A 26,489-nucleotide genomic window follows, 5' to 3' on the forward strand; every position below is an offset into this window, starting at 1 on the left:
TAATATCACATACCGTGTCCCATCAGCACTCCCTGCCTCCTTTCTTGTACAATCCACAGGAATATTTGTATCAACTATTTTGTAAATGCAAGTGTTTTAGTAGCTCTAGAAATGTCTTTAAGAAGGAGGGAATCCCACCTCATCCGATTTTTTAAGTGTAAATACTTTTATTGAAGAGGTGAAATCATGGGCTGGTTGTTTATTTTTTGATACAACCAGAAAATAGTGTGGGATTTTGAATTTCGGGAGGCTTTGACTGTCTTGGGTGTCAGCTTAACATTCCATAGATGGGAGGTTAGTTTTTATATCCTATAACACAAAGCATACTAAATGGCAATATGGAGTCACAGTCCTGCATTTAATGTCTTGAACATTTTAAACTATTCCTATTCCCATGTTGTTTTTTAGAAAAACTGTTTCCTAAAGGGAATCATTCCTTGATCGCGGCTCTTCCTGTCAGAATTGTGTGTGCTTTGTAACATCTTTGGTTGTGGTAGTCCTGTTTTCCTTTTGTTAGTGTGCTGTGAAAGATTGCAAATGTGAGTATGTGGTGTATGTGATAATATATTGTGAATTGGTGGGACTTATGTAACAGCTTATCCACATTTGAAGATACAAGTACTTGATATACTGTAAAGGAAAATTTCCCTCCCAATTTTAAGCCAGAAAGCCACTGGAATAACTGTTTTAAAAAGAGTTACATATCACCATTAAATTGGAACTACTCGAACAACACTTATGTGCATATATGGAAATAAAACTCATTGGAAATCAAGCAGGTGGGAGGGGGAGGAGGGGATGGGTAAATTCACACCTAATGGGTACAATGCACACTATCTAGGTGACAGGCACCCTTATAACTTTGACTCAAACTGGACAAAAGCAAATTTATGTAACCAAAATGTTTGTACACCTGTAATACTTTGAGAACAATCATAAACCTAAATTTAATAGGTAAAACTACAAATGCCATGGGATACGAAAAAAATTAAAAAAGAATTACAATTCATGGCTTTTTAGATTTCTGGTGTGTATGTTAAGAATTGTGTACAAATTGAAATGTTTTTGTGCTGATCCTCAACACAACCAATGCAATTTCAATTACAAAAGAAAAAAAATGAAGTAGCTTTAACTCCACTAACATGGAATATAGCTTTAAAGAGACTGACACAGAATGACTTTTAATATATAATAAAGAGAAAAAGCAAGTTTCAAAAGGGCAGGTAAAATATTCAATTTTTGTAAAATAATAAGTCGATTGCTGTTGATATGCATTCTTCCAGAAGTTTCCTACACGGAGAGCAAGAGTCAGTCCCTAGGGTGCTGGATGAAATATGTCTTAGACTCCAGCGATCCTTCTTCCCTTCAGAGCTGGGCAGGGCTCATCCTTTCAACCACTGACGTGTTGCACCAACAGTCGATGTACTTCCCAGGAAATGAGCATGAGGCTAAGGAAATGGACTCTGAAGCTGGATTTCCTGAGCGTGAATCCATCACAGGAAACTCTGTTACCTTGGGCAAGTTGCTTTCTTCCCTTACACATGATCCACTTTATCCACCCTTATGAGTAGAGAAACTGAGGCCCTGGGAAGACAAAGGCGGCATCCGAGACAGCTCCCTGGCTAGGGCATATCCAAGCCTGATCTAGAATTGTACTAGGAGTGGCTGGCCTGCCTGGGCATTGTTCTACCTGTAGTGTGGGCAGCTGGAGTGGAGTGGAATGGATAAGGGGATGGGCCTGGTGCCAGACTGCCAGGCTACAAATTCTGGCTCTGCCACCTGCTAGTTGCATCATCTTGAGTAAGTTACTCAACGTTCCCACACCATATAGGATTTGTTGTGAGGATTAAACGTGAAGTGCTTAGAACAGTGCCCTGCACACACCAAACCTCATATGTCTCAGTTGTTATTATTTATGAGGTTCTAGGGATTAAAAAGTGGACAAGAAAGCAAGTCCTTGCACTGAAGGAATTGGCAACAGCGTGGAGAATAGGGTGTGGGGAGGGGACATGATGGTGGGGAAAAGTTTCAGGATGTTATGAGGACAAAGAAGAGGGAAGCTGCCCAGAAGTCACAGCCGCGCCAAGAGCTGGAGGAGGCAGGGGTGGGCATTCTTTCTGGGCAGAGGGAACAGCCTGGGTCAAAGCCCAGAGATGGGAAAGAGCCTGGTTATTTCCAGGAAGTGAAAGAAAGGCAGGTGAAATACCTGAGCACATACCTAGGCGAAAAGAGGTATTGGAACTTGAGGCCGAGGTGACTATGCTGGACCTTCAGCCTGGCAGTTCCCTCTTCCCCTACTGTTTGCCTGGCGGAGCTCTGTTCACACTTTGGGTATTAGCCTAAATGCCACTTCCTCCAGGATGTCTTCCAGGAACTCTACCTTCCCACAGGGCACTAGGTCTACTTGCCACAGGAGCCGTGGGTACTTTGCACACTTTGTTATTGTTTGCTTGTTGCTCTTCCTGTCTACGAACTCCTCCTACACAGTTGTATTGAATGGCATTTATTAATATTATTGTTAGTATTACCAACACATGCCCATTTGTTCTCAAGTTATAGATTAGATGGCAGAGGCAGGGAGAGAATTCAGGAGCTTCCCAGGGACAAAGGGAACTAGGATTTCCCACAACCAATTCAACCTGGGCCAGCTGCTGCTTTAGAAGTCCCTTGGGCCAGGGCCAGGGCAGGAAGCATGGCTCAAAGGTAAAGCTCATCTCCGTTGAGTTGGAACTACATTACTTGGCAGCTGGAAAGTATTGAGGAGCAAAATCACTCTGTTTGACTTTCCCCAGGTGCAATCTTACCCTGTGCCTCCATGACAGTGGATGGAGATGGGAGGGAACTCAGAGCTCACCCTTCCTGTCCTCCCAGTTGTCATCCAAAAGACCACCAGGATGGTTGAATGGTAGAAAGGAGAGCTTTACTGGCGATATCAGTCTGCAAACTGGGAAGCGATAGTCTCCAGCTTGTACCAAAGGTGCCCTCTCTTCCAGGAGGGAAAGGGCAGGTTGGGTTTCTATGCCTCACAATGTTCATATTACACAATACAGCCATACATATTTAGCAGGTTTGGGACAAAAGTGTCAGGGTGGCAGTCTACCCTCAGTTCTTGGTGTGCTCTGGCTGAAGAATGACCAGATACACCAACATGTCAAGTTCAGGCTATTATCTTGGAAAAATCACCAGCAGAGCCAATACGACACAGTGACCCCGGGCAAGAAGCAGTTTCACACAAGCCGCCCTTTACTGGAGAACAAAACCAGTCTGTCTCCATGAGCGGAGAGAGACAGACCAACCCACTGACTGACCGACCGACTCCCTCACTGAATTCTCGATTGTTTCCTTTTATTAGTTCAGTCTGGGGGACGGCTCTCAGGAGGTGTGGGATGTTATCAAATGATCGACAGGTGTCCTGCATATACAAGCACCCTCTCCAAGAGCCCCCCTGGGAGGCGGGTGAACCACAGTGCAGACTTAAGCTAATGGCATAATAATTCCCCTTAGGTTACTCAAGGTCACTTTCTGAATACTATCATGCCTGGGCTGGGGACTTCTCAGATTGATAAGGCATTCCCTCCTTCCCCAGGTGTGGCAGTTGCTCAGGAGAGGATTAAGGGTGGGGCAACACCAGAATGGAGTGCCTGCCCTTATCCTTCTTCCCAGGTGGGGCAATTCCTCAAGACAAAGCAGGGCACCCTGTCCCTAGAAGAGCCAGAGATCCTAACTATCTACCTAACAAAACCTATACATATTCATGAGGGGAGCTGAATGCATGTGTAATGAGAAAACATATATGTAACATACATTTCATGTTCACTGTGGGGGAAGGTTTTAGCATTAAAATAAGGAGAATGAAGTACTACCTGGGGTAGATTTTAAAAATTTTTTAAAATTTAAAAAATGAGGTGGAATTTGGCTCTTTATGTCAAAAAGTGAACTATAGGACACAAAGACAGTTCGTGCACGGCCTCTATAAGCTGGCTGAAACTGGCATAAGGTCTGTAGTTACTTATCCGAAGAGAATGTTTGTAAGGCTGGTCCTCTGTCCAATTGGAGTTGTAGTTGTCTGGGTTGTAAATCAGAGTTAGGAGGGGCCTGAGAGCTCCTATTGTTGGGAAGTTTAGCAAGAGTGTGGTTTTTCTTGTAGCTATGGGAAATTAGAAATTTGCCATGCCAGCCATTTCCAGAACCCTAGACCCACCAGTACACAGGTAACTTTTGTTTCCTTAACCTTAGGGTCTGTCTTAATTGATAAAGGGGTGTCTCAGATCACACCCCCTGCTCCCCACCTAGGAGGGTGTGTAACAGAAGTAAAGATCAGAAAAAGGGCAAGGAAATGTTTTACAAGTTGTCTCTTTAAAAAACTCCACCCTAGGCTGGGCGTGGTGGCTCACGCCTGTAATCCTAGCACTCTGGGAGGCCGAGGTGGGAGGATGGTTTGAGCTCAGGAGTTGGAGACCAGCCTGAGCAAAAGAGAGACCCCCTCCCCACGTCTACTAAAAAAATAGAAAGAAATTAGCTGGGCAGCTAAAAATATATAGGAAAAATTAGCCGGGCATGGTGGCGCATGCCTGTAGTCCCAGCTACTCAGGAGGCTGAGGCAGGAGGATCGCTTGAGCCCAGGAGTTTGAGGTTGCTGTGAGGTAGGAGGACGCCATGGCACTCTAGCTCGGGCAACAGAGTGAGACTCTGCCTCAAAAAAAAAAAAAAAAAAAAAAAAACCCACCCCTTTTTGGGAATTAAAACCTGCATTCTTGCCCAAAGCCAGTAATTAAAGGGGCAGGAAAATGTTCTTTGCTGTTTGTTTTCTAGTATCTTAAACCACAGGAGATGGCTCAAAAGAATTGCGGTGGCTCATGCTTGTAATGCTAACACTGCAGGAGGCCGAGACTGGACGATTGCTTGAGCTCAGGGGTTCGAGACCAACCTGAGTGAGACCCTGTCTCTACTAAAAATAGAAAAATTAGCCGGCTGCAGTGGCACGTGCCTGTAGTGCCACCTGCCTCCTGCTCAGGCAGGAGGATCATTTGAGCCCAGGAGTTTGAGGTTGCAGTGAATTATGATGACACAACTGCACTCTAGCTTGGGAGACAGAGCCATACTCCGTCTCAAAAAAAAAAAAATTGTCTGGACAAAGGTCATCAGAGAGATGGTCAGAGATAAGGTCAGCTGAAACCACCTACTATAATTAAAGAACAATAGACTGAAGCCACGTCATGTGACACTGGTCACGTAGACCCAAGCCCAATTGCTGAAACCTCCCCCTTTAAAAAGCCCCATATTCCTGCTTAAAGGCAAGATGATAGTCTTCCAGATGCGGGTCCTGGCCCCCTTCTTTTGCTGACAAATTAATAAACTTGTCTTTCCTTTTCCTCAAACCACTTATACTCATTCTTCATTCTCACTGATTTGGCCTCAGGCACTGAAGGGCAGAAGGGGGAGCAGGAGTGACTCCATGACAGGCTGAATCTCCTGACACAGGCCTAAGTTTCGGTTTCCCCAAGACGGGTGGGCCTAAGTCACGAGTTCCTGGGACAGGTCCTCCTCTTGCCGCCCAATGACTCTGCAAAACAGCTGGAAAAGTATTGGGACGTGGAGCACCTTGGAGCCAACCAATCAGGAGACAACTTGATCAAGCCACATTTGAAGGAGCAAATGAACTAAGGGGGGAGGGGGAATGGTGTGCACAGCGTATGTAACCTACTGAAAGGCATAAAAGCTTAGCTTTTACCCCAGGGCGGGGTCCTAGTTCGTAAAGAGACCACTGCGTTGGTGCTCTGGGACTTGGACCCTGGCTCGAGCCAGCCAATAAACTCCTTTGCCTTTTGCAGCCTTGGACTCTGCCACTCTGTTCCTGGGGCCGAACGGGGAACCGGTTCTAACAGCACAAGTACTGTACTTTTGGGAACAGGTACAGACTCTCTGCCTAGGCCCAGCACAAGGTCTCAATGGTTCATGCCTGAAGGATGGCGATGACCATAACCATACACATGAACTTCTCCAGGGGTCCAGAGTATACAGCTGATATGGCATTACAGGCTGGGACAGCGTAGGAAAGCCTGAGAAATACTTTCCTTATTTGCTATTGTAGGGGCCAAGAGAAAGCCTTCCCTCTACCCTTTAAAGGTTCACAGAAAATGAACTGACAAAAGGCAGGTTAATAGGCAAAAAAGGCACGTAATATTTAATGTGCATATAGACAAGCGAGCCATACACAATGTATGAGACTCAAAGAGGAGTCAAATGGTTGAGGCTTAAATATTCTCTTCATAGGGGAGAGATTTATGGATCTGGGAGGCAGATGGGGGGGTGGACCTGCACAGGAACAAAGGTATCTTATTATGCAGATAAAGACCCCCAGGTAATCTCTCAAAAGAATGTATGAGAAGTCTGTCTGGGTGTGGTGACAACTTCCTCTCTTCTCTTCTTCAGTGGTGATCTTTCTTGGTTATTTGAGGAGATCCTAGGGAGGAGGTCTTAAGACAATTGCATTTCTCTTGGAAAGAATATTCCTTAAATAAGGATATTCCAGGAGTCCCTCCCAGTGTTTGGTGGGGTGGGCAGTGGGGGTAGGATCAGAGAGACAGGGAGGTGGGAAGGTCAGAGAGAGACCTTGGTTCTGACACTAATTTCTGAGACCTTTCAATTTTCAAAGCACCCAGTATGCCAAAGTGCATTGGGGAATCATTTCCTGTGCCCTAACACTACCAAAAAGTATGGCATGGAGAGCCAGTAGGTTTTTTTTTTCCACTTGTTTTCTTGTTTAAGATCAAGAAAATACAACTAAAATGTATTGCATGTTATTTCATTTAACACATTTTTATGTTTTCAGGTAATAGTTGCCTTAGTGGTCATTTCCTTTAAAAAAGAGAATATCCTTTTAATAAGATAATATAAGCAAGCAAAGTGGCATTTTGTAAGGGTTAGGTGATACAAATGTTTGAATTATCTTGTTTAATTTTTCTGTTTTTTTTTTTTTTTTTTTTTTTTGTAGAGACGAGGTCTCACTATGTTGCCAAGGCTGATCTTGAACTCCTGGCTTAAGCAATCCTCCTACCCTGGCCTCCCAATTTGCTGCAATTACAGGCATGAACCACCTGCCCAGCTCCTTGTTTAAATTAAGTTGTTATCATTATAAAAAGTTCAATTTTACATTCATAAAAAGGTATTTCTACTAGTATCCAGTCATCAAGGGAGGGAGGGAAAAAAATAAAAGAAAATAAAAAGAAGAAAGAAAGTATCCAGTTAGACCAAAATATACTCATACACACACATGATCCTTCTTCACCAGTAAAATAAAGACTAGATCTGTTTCCCACAGGCTTGTGAAGCAGTAAATTAAAAAACCAAAACCAAAAACATGATTGGCTGGATGCAGTGGCTCATGCCTATAATGCCACCACTTTGGAAGACCCAGGCAGGAGGATTGCTTGAGCCCAGAAGTTTTAGACCAGCCTGGGCAATAGGAAGACCCTGTCAAGGAAGGTGAAGTTCCTTTACCTGCCTAAGATCCAGGCTCACCAAGGAAAATAATTGTTTTTTCTTCCTCTCACTCTAAGACCACACCTGATCAGGGCACACCTGAACAGACCCTTTCACTGTCAGAGAGAACTATTTATAAGTCAATCCATTCATTCTCTCTAGTAATACTTTATTTCCCCTCAACAGAGTTTATTCTTCCTCTCCTATAACCTGTTTTGCCAGGATGATATGTAAGCTTCTGAACCCCAAGAGGGGTGGTAGGAAATCATATAACCTGCTCCATGGACAAATTTCAATGACCCCTACATGTTTTTTTATAATCCTCTCCCTTAACTAATTACTAACATTTTGAGTTGTTTCCCAGAAATGGTGGACAAAGGAGTTGAGATTCTGAAGGCTCCAGGGCTGACTTTCTGGCCAGGACTCACCATCTCCTGTGACCTGCCCCAAGGCACATGGCCCATCCTTAAAAAGCCCATGATCTCTGTTAAGTCAGAGAGAGACAGATTTACGGCAGCTTCTTCCGCTCTCCTCAGTCAACTGTGGTTTGAAAATATTCCAGTATTTTGAGAGAGACCACAGTCACATAACGTTTCTTACATTATATTGTTACAATTGTTCTATTTTATTATTGTTGTTAATCTCTTACTGTCCCTAATTTGTAAATCAAACTTTATCATAGGTATGTATGTACAAGAAAAAACACAGCATATGTAGAGTTTGGTATTATCTGTGGCTTCAGGTATCCACTGGGCATCTTGGAACGTAGCTCTTGTGGACAAGGGAGATTGCTGTGCCTACAGGATGCTCCCAGGGACAATGAGGGTAGCTGCTCATTCAGGACATGTTACCAAAAGTTCAGCACTTGTCCCCGAGGCCACATCAGAAGAACGAGGGCGAGAGGTTTAAGGAGAAGGAAAGGGAGGTTTATTAATTTGTGGGCAAATGAGGAGAATGGCAGACTTGAATCTTAAAGTACCATTTTCCTATCTATAATCATAAATACAGAGCTTTTAAAGGGAGGGTTTTCAGCTTCAGGGTATTGTTTAACTACAGTTGATGGTTCTGATCGAGACAATCTCATGACTTCTGTGTCTGCTGAGTCATCTTCTGTGGTCCATAAAAACAAAGAACACTCCCCTGCCCTTCCAACCACTGGCCTTCTGGATTTTAATTCCCAGAAAGAGTAGGGGAGGTTTTAAAGAGACAGCTTGTAAAACACTTTGCCCTTTTTTCGGGCCGTTCCATCTGTTACAGAAATATTCATGGCGAGTGTTCCCTCTGCAGGGTCTTCTGCTAGCTTCTGTGGGAAAAGTGAAGCTGAATCAGACATGGCCTCAGCCCCCAAGGAGCTCATGACATCAGGATAACAAGTCTCTTTTGGTGAGTTCATGGGGTAGGGTGTAGAAAAGGCATGGCCGTGGCTGCCCTCTTGGTCTGTGGTGCTGAGCGGCAGCAGGGGCAGCCATGGGCAGGCAGCCCTGCTCACGTGGCAGGAAGAGGGGCATCACCCAGAGGTGGGAAGTAGGGAAATGAGGCCTCCTCCTACAATTTGGCAAATGAGCAGCCTTGGGCACATGAGTAGGAAGGAGAAGCACATTGATTATTTCACCTGAGAAGATTGTTCCTTTCCTACTTCCAAAAGTTTCCTCTGCATTCAGTAAGTAAGTACTTACTGAGTTCTGTGGGGGATTTTTCTTTTTTATCTTGAATCTCTTTTCTGTTTTACACCAGGCCACATGGACTGTGTACAGGAGGGCTGCCCAGGAGGAGGAAGAACTTTGGGTGCACAGAGCGGGTAGAGCTCTAAGGAGGGTGCCCCCCATCTTCCAGAAAATTGCCCCTGAGCATGAGCTTCATTTTACCACCATGGTTGTAAACAAAGCTGACCACATTGGATCTTTGAACTCTTTCTCTGAGGCCAGAAATCATAACCCCATCTTTACCAAGAGCCCACTCCCTGAAACATGAAATAAGGTTAAAGCTCAAAACATGTCATTTCCTCCTTCCCCATCATCTTCAGTGCCTTCAATATCGTTCAAACTCCAGCTCCAGCCTAGCCAGTAACACATTAACTTGGTTTTACTGTTTTATCTATTCTCTTTTACTACCTCTCTGAGTCATGGTCTTTTCTCCTCTATAAATTCCTAAAACTGCCCTTGCTACATGTAACCTGCCTTGCCTGCAACATTTTTCGCTCTGGGAAGCCTTGGAATTCTGTTAATATCTATCACTGTAGGTACTGAGGGGAACCAGATGAAGAACATGACCTTGAGAAGCTTCCTGTCAATGAGAGGAAAAAGCTGACACCTGGCAGAGGTAAATTCCACCATAATAAAATAAGCAAAAGGATGGATTAGCCAATTTGCAAATTCACCTTAAAATGAGTGGATCTGCCTGGGCCCTCCTCTGACCCTGGTGTTGGGACTATAGGGTCCCTGGAACCTCCATCAAATCCCATTGGCTTATTTCAGATCCACCTTGATGACCCTGGCTTCCTATCTCTGTTCCCCATGGCTGAAACTCCTAGACCTTCCCATAAACATATAAGGATTTATAATTCAAAGCTCAGGGGATGAAGGCAAAGCTATTTGTTTACTGAGCAGGCTAAACTCATGATTAGGAGAAAAGGATTTAGGAGTCTGGGTGGGAAGAGTTTGCTATTAATATTTAAAAGAGAATCATAGTAATAATCATTGTGGGAAAATTCAGGACTGTGTTCGACTTTCCTATACTTACTATGTTGCTTTTATTTTGGATACTTGAGGGAGGTGAAGGCCATCATCTTTTCAGTGCTTGGGATATTTAAATATCTTCATGCACTCCTGGGCTCTTGTATAAATTTGACTTCAGGCTCATCTGGCTTTGCCTTTGGTCCTCAGTAGGGGTAAAAGGAACCCTAATGAAGAGACTCATACCCCAGGTCTGAGTTTCTGCCTTGAAATGTATCTGGGATCTCAGGCACTCTGGGATTGGGTCTTTCCTCCCTCTTGCCAGTGTCCCATCTCCTCTACAGGGCCAGCATGGAATTAAGGTGCGGAATCTATTGACCATCTTTCCAAACACCTGATCTCTCTGCAGGTCACCTAGTCCCTGTGCCCTTCTCCAGACATTCTGTTCCCTCTCCTGCACCTCCCTGGAGTCAGCCGCAGCTCATTCCTGGTCTTGTTCTCTCTGGGGTGCTGATGTGACAACTTACAAGTGGGTCTCTTCCCAGAGCACAAAGAATGGCAATTCTGAGACCTTTTCCTCACCACATCATAAGCATCAACACTTATGCTTGGTCTAGAGCTCAGGAATGCCTTTTTTTTGACAGGGTCTCTCTCTGTTGCCTGGGCTAGAGTGCAGTAGCGTCATCATAGCTCACGGCAGCCTCTAACTCCTGGGCTCAAGTGATCTTCCTGCCTCAGCCTCCTGAGTAGCTGGGACTTCAGGTGCATGTCACCACGCCCGGCTAATTTTTCTATTTTTTATAGAGACAGAGTCTTGCTCTTGCTCAGGTTGGTCTCCAACTTCTGGCCTCAAGTGATCTTCCCACCTTGGCCTCTCAAAGTGCTAGGAATACAGTCATGAGCTACCACACCTGGCCTAGGAATGCTATTTGTAAAAACACTCCTTGACTTATTCTGTCAGTAAAATAGTTTTTTGTGGGCTGACACTGGAGCCTATTTAATAATAGTCTTCATCAAGGGGGCACAAATGACAGGTTGCAAATGCCATGTCCTTCACAGGTGTAATCTTCTTTAATCTTCACAATAGTCCTATGAAACAGGTATTAGCATTAGCCCCTACTATGCAGAGGAAGTCACTGAAACACAGATTGATTAGTCACACAGCTAGAACGTGGCAGAGCCAGCATTTAGGCTTAGCTTTGTCCTGCCAAAGCCCACACTTGCCTTTAAGTACAATGCACTTTGGCTATATTTTGTTGAGATAATCTAAGCATAGATTATCTCAACAAAATATAGCCACAATTTGTTAACATTATATTAACATACATTTAATAATAAGAGTAGATATCTGTTTTGGTACCTTAAAAATCAAATATCCAAAATGCTTTCTCTTTATCGAGAGACTCCAATGCAGTTTTTATGGGAAAGAAGGTGGGACTGGAGGGGGTCATCAAAGAAAAGTCAGGTATGAAGAAGCTGTTGAGATTTTTCTAGAGCTGGATATGGAGCAAGTGTTTATCCTTTAATCATTCCTGTCCCCGGGGGTTGACAGCTCAACAATGGAGATTCACTGAGAATCCCCATATTGGAAGCTGGCAGAAAACAGAGCGAGGGAGTGGAGTGGGGCCCATCAAAGTAGAGGCCAGAGGCCCTATGTGTCTCCCTTGCCTTTGCCACCGTCTTCATCCACGGTCGGAAATGGGCGGAAAGGACCCGAAAAGGCTTAAATGCCCTACACTGAGAGTATTGGGTGTGTGTGCGTGTTTGTGTGTGTAAACAATTCATGTACAAAAAAGGCAGCTCTGACCTCCCTTACAACATTATTGACTTCAGATGAAGCCCACCCTTCTGGACTCTGTGACGCTGGAGGTGAGACTCCTGTAAACCACGTTTCTGCTTTGCCAGCGGCTCCCTATACACTCTGCCAACAGGGGGCGCTGGAGGGAGCCCTCCAGGCTGGAGGAGGGACTTCCGGTTTGCTTCCATGTACTTCCTGCTTCTGGAAGCATCGCCACAGTAACGCCTGTTTGCCACGCAGTGGCCGTTCCACTGTGCAGGGGAGCTGGATCCGGTTGGCAGCAACTGCCTACAGAGCTATCAGCTGCATCTTGAGAGGTATAGATCCCAGCACGAGGGCCCTCCTCTGGGCACAGAGACCCTAGCATTAGTGGAGCGGGGCCTCTACCCCAATTTTAAATTTAATAACTTTCATTTCCTTCCTTTATTCCTTCAGTCTAGGGATGGCAGCTACTTACAGTGCTACTGCCCTATAATTTAGCAGCACCCTTCCCATTCAGTTATCTACTTAACTTTATACCTAGTTAAGTTCTTTATATTAAATTTACCCTTATCAGATATTTGGGGAAGAATGCTGCATTTTTGGAAAGGTTGTTGGGGGTAGGGTAGAGAGAGGCTAAAATAATGTCAGCAGCTTTGAAAAAGGTATTTTCCACACTGATTTGCCAAAACCACCCCATGGGGCTCTCCCTGAAGTCCAACAGCCCATAGTCTAATCATTCTTTAGACTGCCGACAACCTTAGACTCGCAGACATTAGAGAGGGAGATCCACTGTCTGGAACCCTGTGGTTAATTCTACAACCTACAGTTTATTAAAGACTTAAATACAACAAAACAGTTTATTAAAGACTTAAATACAGGCAATTTTTTTTTTTTTGAGCAGTTGCCTTTGAAGAATAAACTCTGGTTTTCATTGATTTTCTTTTTTCCAAAAAAACAAAAGAACAAAAAAGTCCTTGAAGGGTATTTTTAGTGTTTCTGTCTGGTAATGTTCAGTGAATGTGAGGAGTGACACTTGGAGTCTCAAACAAAAGAGGGCAAGGGCATACCTGTGTGTTTCTATTGTTCCTTGTTGAGGGAGGAAAAAAAGGCTTTCAAGTCCTTGTGTGAACATTGACAGGTTTTTTTTTATGAAATAGTTTCGTGGCAGGAGAGCACAGGTACAAACTGGGCTGTTCTAGTTGAAATACCTGCTTGCCTTCTCGGATATTGGCAGCATTTTTTCCCACCTCACTCATCTCCCTGAATGACTTGTGCTTGAAACTATGCCCCTGAATGGTTTATCTGAGCTTGCTTTCTTATCTGAGAGTAGGAAGCCAAAAGGTGACTGATAGAGCCACCTGCTGCTCTCTACCATGCAGAGATTAAAGAGGAACCTGAGACAGTTTCTTGAACAGCTTGTGAATATCAGAAAATATATTTTGGAGGGTTAGAAGACTAAGGGATATGGTTGGTCACATTTGCTGCCGTGGAATTCAACCAGTCTTCACTTGGAAACAGAATCACACCCTGGCAAGAGATCGTCACTAAGCGCGAAAGAAGCTATTAAAGGTGAGAATTTTCTTAATTTTCCATTTTTCTTCCTCTTGGGTTTTCATAGAAGTTATTACTAACGAGGATGTAATCTTATGCTTAGAAAGAGATGCAACAAGGGAAAATAATCACTGCTTGAAGGAGGTGTCACATTTTTTCTCCTTTTTGGGATTGTTTTCCATAATATCTGATTTATTCTGATGGTCCTCAGTACCCTGCATTGTATTTAAAAGGTAGATTTGGTGGAACAAGCATGAGGCTTGCAGACAAATGCACTGGGGGGAAAGGGGAGTGGAGAGGAGTCCTGGATAGTTTCCTTATAATGTGTGTCATTTGGCAAGTTTTTTAGCTTCTGCTCTCCTGTCCGTACAAGAGGCCTAATAATACTACATTTTAGGTTGGTTGTGAAGATTAAAGGGGACGACATAAAGAAATATTTCTGGCCCATAAAAGGCACTCATTAAATATTGTGTATGCACAGCTATGTGTGTCCATGTGTGTAGATATATTTTAAATTTGGATGGACCATCTGAATGATTACAATGCATTTTTTGTATAATTTCAAATTGTACTTCTTTAAGAACATTGTTAGATACCACACCTGACCAATGAATCATACGTGGTGAAAAGCATCCTAATATTATATAAATTGCCAAATAGGAACAAGAAATGTAGTTTTGTTTTTAAAAGAACATTTAGATTTCTAGAACTGATGCTGAGAGTCTGAATTTCATGGGTTTTCTCTCTAGATCTACCAGAAATTCTAGACCCCAGATAAAAGCTATTCTAGGGTGGTAAGGGATGAGAGGAAAAAGGAGGAATGAAGAGTGGGGACTTCCTCTTACTAATTACAGCTGTACGCCAGCAGGTGCTCAGTTCTTCCTTTTTTCTTTTTCTTTGTTTCTTTGTTTCTTTCTTTTTTTTTTTTGACACAGAGTCTTACTCTGTCACTCCTGCTAGAGAGTACAGTGGCATCATCATAGCTCACTGCAACCTCCAACTCCTGGGCTCAAGTGAGCCTCCTGCCTCAGCCTCCCAAGTAGCTGAGACTACAGGCGTGAGCCACGATGCCTGGCTGATTTTTCTATTTTTAGCAGAGACAGGGTCTTGCTCTTGCTCAGGCTGATCCTCCCACCTTGGCCTCCTAGAGTGCTGGGATTATGGGTGTGAGCCACCACAGCCGGGCCAGTTCTTCCATTTTTCCCTCCTGGTGTGGAGGTGGGGCCAGATCCTGATGCCAGTGTGGTCAGCTAGTTTGTTGGGTCAGGGTATAGATCGCTCTCAGCAAGTCAGGTGGAAGAGGCTCCTAGGCATGTCTTTACTGAGGATATTTGTCCAGAGGAGAAATATATTTTCACCGTCAGTTTGGAGGTGAACTTGATGTTCCTGGGGATGATTAGTTTATAATCAGAGGCATTTTGTTCTGTTCAAGGATTCTTTGATCCTCCTTCCCTGGGCCCAATCTCTACCGGCCTCCCGTCCCGTGACGATGGTTCAGTGGAGGAAACTCTGCTGGCAGCATTACCTGTGGGTCCTGGGCTGCTATATGCTGCTGGCCATTGTTGCTCTGAAATTTTCTCTCAGATTAAAATGTGACTTTGACCACCTGGACCTGGAGTCCAGGGAATTTCAAAGCCAGCGCTGTAGGGATATCTTGTACAAGTCCCTGAAACTGCCAGCAACGAGATCCATCAACTGCTCCAGGATCACCCGAGGGGACCAGGAAGCAGTGCTTCAGGCTCTTCTGGATAAGCTGGAAGTCAAGAAGAAGCGGGAACCTTTCACAGATGCAGACTACCTCCGGGTGACCAGAGACTGTGAGCACTTTAAGGCTGAAAGGAAGTTCATAGAGTTCCCACTGAGCAAAGAGGAGTTGGACTTCCCTATTGCATACTCTATGGTGGTTCATGAGAAGATTGAAAACTTTGAAAGGCTGCTTCGAGCTGTGTATGCCCCTCAGAACATATACTGCGTCCATGTGGATGAGAAGTCCCCAGACACTTTCAAAAAGGCAGTGAGGGCGATTACTTCATGCTTCCCAAATGTCTTCATTGCCAGTAAACTGGTTCCGGTGGTTTATGCCTCCTGGTCCCGGGTGCAGGCTGACCTGAACTGCATGGAGGACTTGCTCCAGAGTTCAGTGCCATGGAAATACTTCCTGAATACATGTGGGACAGACTTTCCCATAAAGACCAATGCTGAGATGGTCCAGGCCCTCAAGATGTTGAATGGGAGGAACAGTATGGAATCAGAGACCCCTACTGAGTACAAAACACTGCGCTGGAAATACCACTATGAGGTGAAAGACACATTGTACATAACCAGCACGAAGAAGGATCCTCCCCCTAATAATTTAACCATGTTCACAGGGAATGCCTATATGGTAGCTTCCCGAGACTTTGTCCAACATGTCTTAAAGAACCCCAAATCCCAACAACTGATTGAATGGGTAAAAGACACCTATAGTCCCGATGAACACCTCTGGGCCACCCTTCACCGTGCACAGTGGATGCCTGGCTCTGTTCCCTACCACCCCAAGTATGACATCTCAGACATGACTTCCATTGCCAGGCTAGTTAAGTGGGCGGATCATGAGGGAGACGTTAATAAGGGGGCACCATATGGACCTTGCTCTGGAATCCACCAGCGGGCTGTCTGTATTTATGGAGCTGGGGACTTGCACTGGATGCTTCAAACCCATCACCTGTTGGCCAACAAGTTTGACCCAAAGGTAGATGATAATGTTCTTCAGTGCTTAGAAGAGTACTTACGTTATAAGGCCATCTACGGGACTGAACTCTGAGACATACTGTGAGAGAATTGCTACTTGCGGGGCAAGAGACTGTGCAAACATGCCCAGAACTTCCTGGGACATTGTAGGCTGGGAGACCAGAGCTTTGGAATCCATGACACCCCCTAGGTTGAGGGCACTGCTATTGGGGTGTAAGTAGATCTGTTGCTGCTGGTGATGCCGACTTGCGCTCACACTGTGGCCCCAGGAGTTCCTGCACCGCCGTTCTCACAGAGAATGGGAGCCGCTGTTATTTGGAACAGTAAGGGAGGGATGTGTGGCAGAGGACCCTGGGTTTCAGATGAATGCCTAGTGGCAGCTTTTCTGCTCTGTGGGGAGGCTGTTCGTAATAACTCTATGCTTGGTAGTGGATGTGCCCTGTAAGGTCTGTTGCCGCCGGTAGTGATCACAGACCTTCTCCTTACCTGCCAACGTGACTGTCCTCAGCCCTTCTCTGAGGGCGATAGAAGGGGGTGCACTGCCACTGTGGGAAAGAGGCAGAAAAGCTTCCCTGAGTGTATGTGTTCTGAGAAAAGAACCCAGGTCTTTGGCCTCATATTTAACTTATTCTAAGAGCTTTCATGTGAAATAAGTTATAATTTTTCATATAAATAAATGAAAAAGATTAAAATGTGAACTTGTCATTTTTGGGGGGAACAAGTTGCTGAAATTTTCCAAGCATTGAAATTTTCTCGAGAAATATATTCAGGTGAACAGGAAGTACTCTATATTATTAAATAATAATAAATATTAAATAATAATTATATTATATTAAATAATTATATTATTTAAGAATATAAGGTCTTCGTATCAGAAGGGTCAAATTTCTCCTTCATTTGTGTAGTGTATTTTAGGAATCATACAATTAAACCAACACATCTGTTGATTTTTTCCTTCTGTCTGAGTCATATCTGTTTCTTTAACCTTTCTCTGGAAAGGAAAAATCTTATAAATGAATTGAGCAACTATGTTTGTATTGCCTCTCAAGGTTTGAATTTCCTCCTTATTTTTCATTTGTGGACTATTGGTGAGCATTGTTTTAAGAACTATTTTTTTGTTGCACACTCTACTTATTGTAATTTATTTTGAAGGTGGATATAAATTTTATTTATAGGCTAGATATGTTCCAAATACATAAAATCTTTATTTTCAATAGCATAACTTCTATTCCTGCCTAGAGTACAAGTACACTTTCCTGGGTGATCCAGGGTCCTTCGCAGAGAGGTTTCCAAGGCAGAGGCTTCTGCAGTGTCACCCTTGCAGTATTTACAGGGCTCTGGCACTTGGTGGAAGCTGACTAACGGTGGCATGCCAAGTGGCACTGAGAACACTGCTGCTGGCCCCTAAATCATCCTCTCCAAGTCCATGCTTTGTGGGCCTTTCCCCTCCCTTCCTGGCCTGGACCACAGGAGACAGGACGCTTCCCTTTGGTTTTGGGCAGACATGGCCAGGGTCCCCCACAAACCCTGTTTGGGCGAAGGAGATGGGGAAGCAATGCTTGCCATGAACCAGGCCCTTGAACCCCAGGGCCTTAAACCCTTTGAACTGACCGGGAGGGAGGCAATTGTCCTCCCTGGCTCGAACTGGAAGAAAACGAGACACAGAGGTTATATTCCTCTCCGAGCTAGACCACTGATACCTGGCTAATAGAGGCCTGGTATATCTGACTCAATGCCCTGCCTTGTCCCCAGCACTCTTCACTGCTGTTCAGTTAATGCAGTTAATGCCACTTCCTTTTCTTTACCCTGCTTCACTTTCAGTAGGCAGCGTGATCTGAGTGCAGGGAGGAAGCAGGAAGTGCTCCCAGGACCAGGGCTAGAGCCGTGGCTGGAGCAGAGCCCGCGGGCCCCACCCTGTCTGTGGGAGACGTTACCCTCCCTCAACCTCCCTTTCCGTTTCCTAGCTGGTAAAGTGAGGACCTTAGGACCGAGTCTCCCAGGCTGCCATGAGGGATCGATGGGACAGCTCAGGAAAGGGCTGGCCCCTGCCTGGCATGTACGAAATGTCTGGGTGCTGGCCCTACCACTGCCTCTTAGAAGTTCTCTCATCTTGGACAGGTCACTTCATCTCGCTGAGCCTCAGTTTCCTTGTCAGTGAGGTGAGAATCGCATCTTCCCATGACTGAAGTTCCTGGAGCAATCAAATGCTTCTCTGGAGGGACTAGAGCCAGTCACAGGACCCAAAAACAACATTGCAGCTTGTTCCTTCCAGCAAGCGCCACCTACTGACCTCATTGTAATTTTGTTCTCTTGAGTGAGTGCAATTTTTTTAAGAAAGGAAGAAAAGACAATTGATAACCTTGTTTAGAAACATATGACATAATTTATTTGGGAAGTTCAAGTATTTTGATTAAAAATGGAAAGAATGATTAAATACCTTACCTACTTGGCTGCTTTAAGTATCTTAATTGACCCAAAGATCTGGTCTTACTTCTTGTATTTAGTCCGTCATTTATTTATTACAGAGATGAATAAGATGTGCTTCTTGACTCTATGAAACCTGAGTGTACTTCCAGGCAATGAAATACCTTATTCATTGATTCCACACATACTGTTTGTTTATTTATTTATTTAATTAAAAAAATTTTTTTTTCCTTTGAGACAGGGTCTTGCTCTGTCACCCAGGCTAGAGTGCAGTGACATCATCACAGCTCACTGAAACTTCAAACTTCAGGGCTTAAACGATCCTCCTACCTTAGCCTCCCAAGATGCTAGGATTATAGGCATGAGCCACCATGCCCGGCCTTGATTCCACACATGTTAATTATGGAATTGACCAGGCATTTTTCTTGACCCTGGGGATACAGCAGTCAACACAACAGATAAAAGTCCCTACACCCATGTTGTTCACACACTGTGGGAAACAGACTATAAATACATTAGTAATTATTCGAAGAAGGCAAGTGCTAGAGAGAGATCATAGGAAGTGATAGAGACCTTGGGAAGGTGAGGTGGGGAGGGAAGATGCTTTAAATTTTAAATGGGGTGGTCAGGGAAACAATCAATGAAAAGGCGACGTTTGAGAGAAGATCTGAAGGAGACGAGAGAATGATCCATGAGGATTAACGGGGGAAGAGCATTCTAGGCCAAGAGGAAAGACTTGCAAGGCTGTAAAGCAGAAACATAGCTGCCATGTTTCTGGAATGGCAAGGAAGCTAGTGTAAATGGAACAGAGTAAAGGAGGGGAAGAAGCAGTATGAAGAGGGGAATACAGATGAGACTGTGGGACTTTGTACATCGTTACATGGACTTTGTCTTCTCCCGAGTGAAATAGGAGGCCACTGGGGGCTTTCGGGCAGAAGACTGAAATGACCTAACATTTTAACAGGATGACTGGTTGCTGCAGCGACAACAGACTAGTTGGGAGGCCAGTGTGGATGCAGAGAGGCCTGTTGGGAGGCTGTGGCAATAATCCAGGCACTATTAAATACTGGCTTGGACCAGGGTAGTAGTAGTAGAAATGGTGACAGTGGTCAGATTCTGGAAATATTTATGAAGGTTTAGTTTGAGGATTTGCTGATAGGTTGAGTTTGTTTATAAGAAAAACAGAGGAGTCAAGAATGACTCTAAAGGTTTTGTCCCGTTAGAAGGATGGAGTTGTCATTAACCAAGAAGGGAAGCCCACGAAAGTGTTTTTTTAGGGGAAGATCAGGAGTTTGATTCGGAACATAAAAAATTGGAGATGCCTATTAGACAGCCAAGTAGAGCTGTTAAAGAGATGGATGTGTACAGAAGTCTGAATTCAGGAGACAGGTCTGGGTAGGAGACACTTAGCTGGTGTTTATCAGCTATGGATGATGTCAAGTCAGGAAACGGGATGAGAACCTTAAAGAAGTGAAGATAGCATAGAGGCCCCCAAATGAGTCGTGGGGCTCTCCAAAATGCAGAGGGCAGGGAGATCAGGAGGAACCAACAACAGAAAGTCAGAAAGGAGCAGCTAGCGTGGTAGAAGGAAAACGGGCTGAGTGTGGTGGTATTCTGGAAGCCGGCAGCAGACAGTGTTGACGACTGCACCAAAAGCTGCTGAGAATCACCTGTGATGAGGATGAAGAAGTGGCTGTTACATTTAACAATGTGGAGGTGACCTTGATAATATCAGTGTTTGTGGAGTGTGGAGGTGAGAACCTGATTGGAGGTGGTTCAAAGAGAATGTTACATAAAAACTGGATTTAGTGAGTATAGATAAATCTTTTGAGGCATTTTACTTTAAGCCAAGAGATGGAGAAAAAAATAGTACCGTAACTGGTTAAGAGAAGGTTGTCTGAAAAGTTAAAGAAGTGATAACATGTTTGTATTTTTTTTTTCTTTGAGATAGAGTCTTGCTCTGTTGCTGGGGCTAGAGTGCAATGGCGTCATCATAGCTCACTGCAACCTCTAACTCCTGGGCTCAGGCATCTTCCTGCCTCAGTCTCCTGAGTAGGAGGGACTACAGGTGCGCACCACCACACCCAGCTAATTTTTCCTATCTTTTGTAGAGATGGGGCCTTGCTCTTGCTCAGGCTGGTGTTGAACTCCTGGCCTCAAGCGATCCTCCTGTCTTGGCCTCCTAGAGTACTAGGATTACAGGTGTGAGCCACCGCTCCTGGCCTTTTCTTCTCTTTTTTAAGTAACATCTTATCTGAGGTATAATATACATATGGAAAAGTACAAAAATCCCAAATATATAGCTCAACAATTTTACAAAGTGAACACACCTGTGTAACTAGAATCCTGATGAAGAAGTAGAACAGTAGTAGCAACTCAAAGTGATCCTTGTGGTCTCTTCCACGAATTTGCGTGTCATCCTTGTGCAGGGGCCATTCTAATCTTCTCTGTATCATTGCAATTTTAGTATATATGCTGCCGAAGTGAGCACTGGGCTCTCTTCCAATTACTACCCAAGCTGCTTGCAAAGGTAACCATGTCCTAACTTCTAACATCACAGATTATTTTGCCTATTTTTATTTTATTTTATTTTATTTATTTATTTATTTTTGAGACAGAGTCTTGCTCTGTTGCCCAGGCTAGAGTGCCGTGGCGTCAGCCTAGCTCACAGCAACCTCAAACTCCTGGGCTCAAGCGATCCTACTGCCTCAGCCTCCTGAGTAGCTGGGACTACAGGGATGTGCCACCATGGCCGGTTAACTTTTTTTTTCTGTTTTTAGTTGTCTGGCTAATTTCTTTTTATTTTATTTTATTTTTTTTGGGACAGAGTCTTGCTTTGTTGCCCAGGCTAGAGTGAGTGCCGTGGCGTCAGCCTAGCTCACAGCAACCTCAAACTCCTGGGCTCAAGCGATCCTACTGCCTCAGCCTCCCGAGTAGCTGGGACTACAGGCATGTGCCACCATGCCCGGCTAATTTTTTTCTATGTATATTTTTAGTTGGCCAGATAATTTATTTCTATTTTTAGTAGAGACGGGGTCTCGCTCAGGCTGGTCTCGAACTCCTGACCTCGAGCGATCCACCCGCCTCGGCCTCCCAGAGCTAGGATTACAGGCGTGAGCCACCACGCCCGGCCGGCTGTTTCTTTCTTTCTTTTTCTTTTTTTTTTTTTTTTTTTTACCACCACGATGAATTGGCTAAGGAAAGCTGTTTCATTTATGTGTAAAATCTGTGTGGTCACCTTCATTAATGATCTTAGCTAGGTCTTCTGGATAACTTGCTGCAGCTTCTACATCAGCACTTGTTGTTCCACCTTGCACTTTTTTTCCCCCTCAGACCTCTTAGGGATGAAACCTTGCACTTGCACGATCTGGAGACTTCATCTTTCCTTAAACCTCATGAACCAACCTCCGCTAGCTTCATACTGTTTTTCTGCAGCTTCCTCACTTCTCTCAGCCTTCGCAGTATTGAAGAGATAGGGCCTTGCTCTGGATTAAACTTCAGTTTAAGGGAATGTCATGGCTCGTTTGATCTTCCATCCAGAGCCCTCAAATTTTCTCCATATCAGCAATAAGACTGTTCTATTTTTTTTAAATTCATATGTTTACTGGATAGTACTTTTAATTTCCTTCAATAACTTTTCCTTTACATTCACAACTTGGCTAATTGTTTGGTGCAAAAAGCCTAGCTTTCATGTGTTCCCCACTAAGCTTAATCGTTTCTAGCTTTTGATTTAAAGTGAAAGGTGTGCAACTCTTTCACTTGAACACTTAGAGGCCACTGTAGGGTTATTAATTTGCCTAATTTCAATATTGTTGTTTCTCAGGGAATAGGGAGGCCTGAGGAGAGGAAGTAGAGATGGTGGAATGGCTGGTTGGTGGAACAGTCAGAACATACACATTTATGGATTAAATTTGCCCTTTTATATGGGAACGATTCTTGGCACCCAAAACAATTACAATAGTAACATCAAAGATTACAGTCTAGTCATGGTGGCTCATGCCTGTAATCCCAGCACTTTGGGAGGCTGAGGAGGGAATATTGCTTGAGACCAGAAGTTCGAGACTAGCCTGGGCAACACAGCAAGATCCCATCTCTACAAAACATAACAACAACAACAAAAAATTAGCCTGGCATGGTGGCGTGCACCTGTAGTCCCAGCTGCTCAGGAGGCTAAGACAGGATCACTGGGGCCCAGGAGTTGGAGGTTGCAGTGAGCTGTGATAGCACCACTGCACTCCAGCTTAGGTGACAGAGAGAGACCCTGTCTAAAAAAAAAAATCGTCAATCATAGATCACCATAACAGAATGAGAAAGTTTGAAATATTGTGAGAATTACCAAAATGTAACACAGAGACATGAAGGAGCACATGCTGTTGGCAAAATGGTGCCAATAGACTTGCTCAATGCAGAGTTGCCACATATGTTCAGTTTGTAAAAAACACAATATCTGTGAAGCACAGAAAAGCAAAGAGCAATAAAATGAGGTATGCACGCACATTTCAGTCGGGTATGTATCCAGGTATCTAGGAGTGAGATTGCTGGACCATAAGGTGTACTTATGTTTATCTTTAGCGACTAGCTTTACAAAGTGATCTACTAATTTAAACTCCCACTAGCATATGTGAGAGTTCCATTTCTCCACTACCTTGCTACTATCTGTCTTGGTCATTTTAACCATTCTGGTGGGTGTTGGTGGTAGCAGATTGTGGTTTTAATTTGTATTTCCCTGATTGCTAATGATGTCGAGTGGCTTTTCATGTGCTTATCAGCTATTTGGATATCCTAAAAGTTCTCTTTCCATTACCTTTATTTATTTTTTTTCAGTAAAATAAAGAACAAGATGGGCCGGACACAGTGGTTCACGCCTATAATCCTAGCACTCTGGGAGGCCGAGGCGGGAGGATCTCTCCAAGATCAGAAGTTCGAGACCAGCCTGAGCAAGAGCGAGACTCCGTCTCTACTAAAAAAAAAAAAAAAATAGAAAGAAATTAGCTGGACAACTAAAAATATATAGAAAAAATTATCCAGGCATGGTGGCACATGCCTGTAGTCCCAGCTACTTGGGAGGCTGAAGCAGAAGGATTGCTTGAGCACAGGAGTTTGAGGTTGCTGTGAGCTAGGCTGACGCCATGGCACTCTAGCCCGGGCAACAGAGTGAGACTGTCTCAAAAAAGAACAAGATGATTGTATGAGACCAGTGATGGGGGAGGAGATTTTAGAGGTATGGGAAGAGAGGAAGGTGTAAATAGTTGTTTCAAGTTGAAAACTGGAAGAGAAGCCAGACCAAGGCAGTATGATGCTAGGCAGCATTTAGGACCCATTGATAATAGGGAAAGTGAGTTTAAAAAGAGATCAGGCACCCAGAAACATTCAGCTGCATTGTGCAGACAGAGAGTAGTATTTACCCTGGGTTGTGGTTTATTCAAGCAAGCATGAGAGCGAAGCAAGGGAGGTGCGGTTTTGTGCAAGACAGTGATCATGATGATGGACTATGGAATTTAATCCAGGCAAGAGAGGAGGGGAGGGGATGATGCGGTGATGAAAGAAGGGATATAGTGGGATGTTGTGTCCATGATGTGCTGGAATTGCTTTGAAGTGAGGGATTAATTCTATTTCAAGGAGTCTATTAGAAGTTTACAGAAACAGTGACATTGGAACTGGGCCATGAGGCGTTCACCAAACAATGAAGATGATAAAGGGTTTTCCAGGTAGGCAAATGGGATTACCAAATGGGTGAAAACACAAGATATGTTCAGAGAACTTACAGCTCCCTGTTGCTAAGGGGGAGACATCTGGGAATGAAGGCAGGTGAGGATGACCCTGGAAGATGGCCAGACTGCAGAAACCCTTATGTTCTGCTTCTGTCAAGGAGTTTGGACTTCATCTGTAAGCAATGAGGATCTATAGAAGATATTTAAAAAAAAACCCCTTTAATATGAAAATCTTCACACATATACAAAAGTGAAGAGAATGGCATAATAACTCCCCATGGACCCATCATCCAGTTCTAACAATTATCAACTCCTGAACAATCTTTTTTAATCTACACTCTTATTAGCCTACCAACACCAGCTGGGTTATTTTGAAGTAAATGCCCAATGTCATGCTGTTTCATTGTTACCCTGACGTACAGTTATTTCCCTTTGTCAGTTTTCAGAATAATGAATTGTTACCTAGTGACAAATGAATTTGTGTGTGTGTGTGTAGAGGAGGAGTTCATTTTGAACTCATGGTTTAAAAATATAACTTACGTGCTGTGATTCATCGCAATTATTTTAATGATGGCTTAATATGCTCCATCTTTGGTGAGCGTGTTTTTTTCCTATGGCTGCTGTACCAAATTATCACAAACTCTATGGCTTAAAACAACAGAAATTTATTCCTTCATAGTTCTAGTGGCCAGAAGTCCAAAAATAAGTTTCACTGGGCTAAAATCAAGGTGTTGGCAGGGCTCTTCTTCTTCTTTTTTTTTTTTTGAGATAGGGGCTCAATCTGTAGTACACTGGTGTCATCATAGCTCACTGCAACCTCAAACTCCTGGTCTCAAGGGATCCTCTTACTTCAGAGCACCACCACGCCCAGATAATTTTTTAATTTTTTGTAGAGATGGGGTCTATTTTTCTCAGGCTGGTCTTGAACCCCAACTCCTGGCCTCAAGAAATCCTCCCACCTCAGCCTCCCAAAGTGCTAGGATCACAGGCATGAGCCACTGTGCCCAGCCCTCTTCCTTGCTTCTAGCTTCTGGTGGTTGCCAGCATTCCTTGGCTTGTAGCTGCCTCACTCCAATCTCTACCTCCATGGTCATGTTGTGTTCTCCTCTATAAAATTTGCCTCTGGATCCCTCTTATAAAAATATACATGATTACATTTGGGGCCCACACTGATTATCCAATACTCTCCCCATCTCAAGATCCTTAATCATGTTTGCAAAATCTTTGCCATATAAGGAAACATTTACAGATTCCACAGATTAGGATCCGATAGGTTTGGGGGTCATTATTCAGTCTACTACAGCTAGTGAGAGCCCTGTAAAGTTGGCTCCAGTGTCCTTTTGACATGACTCCCTTAATCTTTAATAATTTCCTTATTTTCTGATATAAGAAGGCTTGGTATTATTGTATAATATCTTCCATTACTTACCTCTAATCAGTCATTCTACAAGAAGCCTTTTTTTTTCTTTTTAGTGTGAATGGTATTTATAAACCACAGTTTGGGCATTAGGGTGCTCTTTTTTAATGGTTGGCCATTGTATCAAAGGGCTCAGGAATCAAGGGAGGAAGTGAGTGTGACTTTTTAATATTGTATCTAATAACTCAGTAACAGAAATTTTTGCTTCTGTACCTGCAACACTGAACCCTGCTGGTTTATAGGTTTTAGGTCCCAGGGGAGGATGTTTCCACCAGGAAACCAACACTGTTCCCACCAAACTGGAAATTGAGACTCCCATTTGGGCATTTATGGTTCTTATGCCACTGGCATATTGTATTGACTGGGGTGCGTGATCCCCATTATCAGGGCAAATACAGCTACTGCTAAACAATAACGGGGACAGAGCCTTTTATTGCCTGCATGTTTAGTAGTAAAAGTCAGTGGGAGGCTACAGCAACCCACTGAAGGCAGAATCACTAAACAAGGACTCAGATACTTCAGAAATAAAGTTTAAGGTGCCCTAACCAGTAAAGAACCCCAGTCAACTAAGGTGCTGACTGAGGGCAATGGGAAAATAATATTGGCTCTGAAGGGAGTTAGAGCAGTGGTGGCCATTTGATTTATGGGAGGTTGAGACCAGCCTGAGCAAGAGCAAGACTGTCTCCACTCAAAATAGAAAAAGTTAGCTGGGCGTAGTAGCA

The 26,489-nt window shown here is 43.9% G+C and overlaps 1 protein-coding gene and 1 non-coding gene across 2 annotated transcripts; one reads left to right on the forward strand and one right to left on the reverse strand.

The window, feature by feature from the left end:
• Nucleotides 1–13,333: 13,333 nt before the first annotated feature.
• On the forward strand, nt 13,334–16,875 carry GCNT3 (glucosaminyl (N-acetyl) transferase 3, mucin type). The gene is made up of 2 exons (XM_045530463.1): nt 13,334–13,503; nt 14,918–16,875. The coding sequence occupies exon 2, from the start codon at nt 14,975–14,977 to the stop codon at nt 16,286–16,288; it is 1,314 nt and encodes a 437-aa protein (XP_045386419.1). The 5' UTR covers nt 13,334–13,503; nt 14,918–14,974; the 3' UTR covers nt 16,289–16,875.
• Nucleotides 16,876–21,023: 4,148 nt separating this feature from the next.
• Nucleotides 21,024–21,130, reverse strand: LOC123631141. The gene has a single exon (XR_006733014.1). It is a non-coding gene; the product is annotated as a U6 spliceosomal RNA (small nuclear RNA).
• Between the last annotated feature and the right edge of the window lie 5,359 nt (nt 21,131–26,489).

Source organism: Lemur catta, chromosome 1, assembly GCF_020740605.2.
Source record: "Lemur catta isolate mLemCat1 chromosome 1, mLemCat1.pri, whole genome shotgun sequence".
Classification (NCBI taxonomy): domain Eukaryota; kingdom Metazoa; phylum Chordata; class Mammalia; order Primates; family Lemuridae; genus Lemur; species Lemur catta.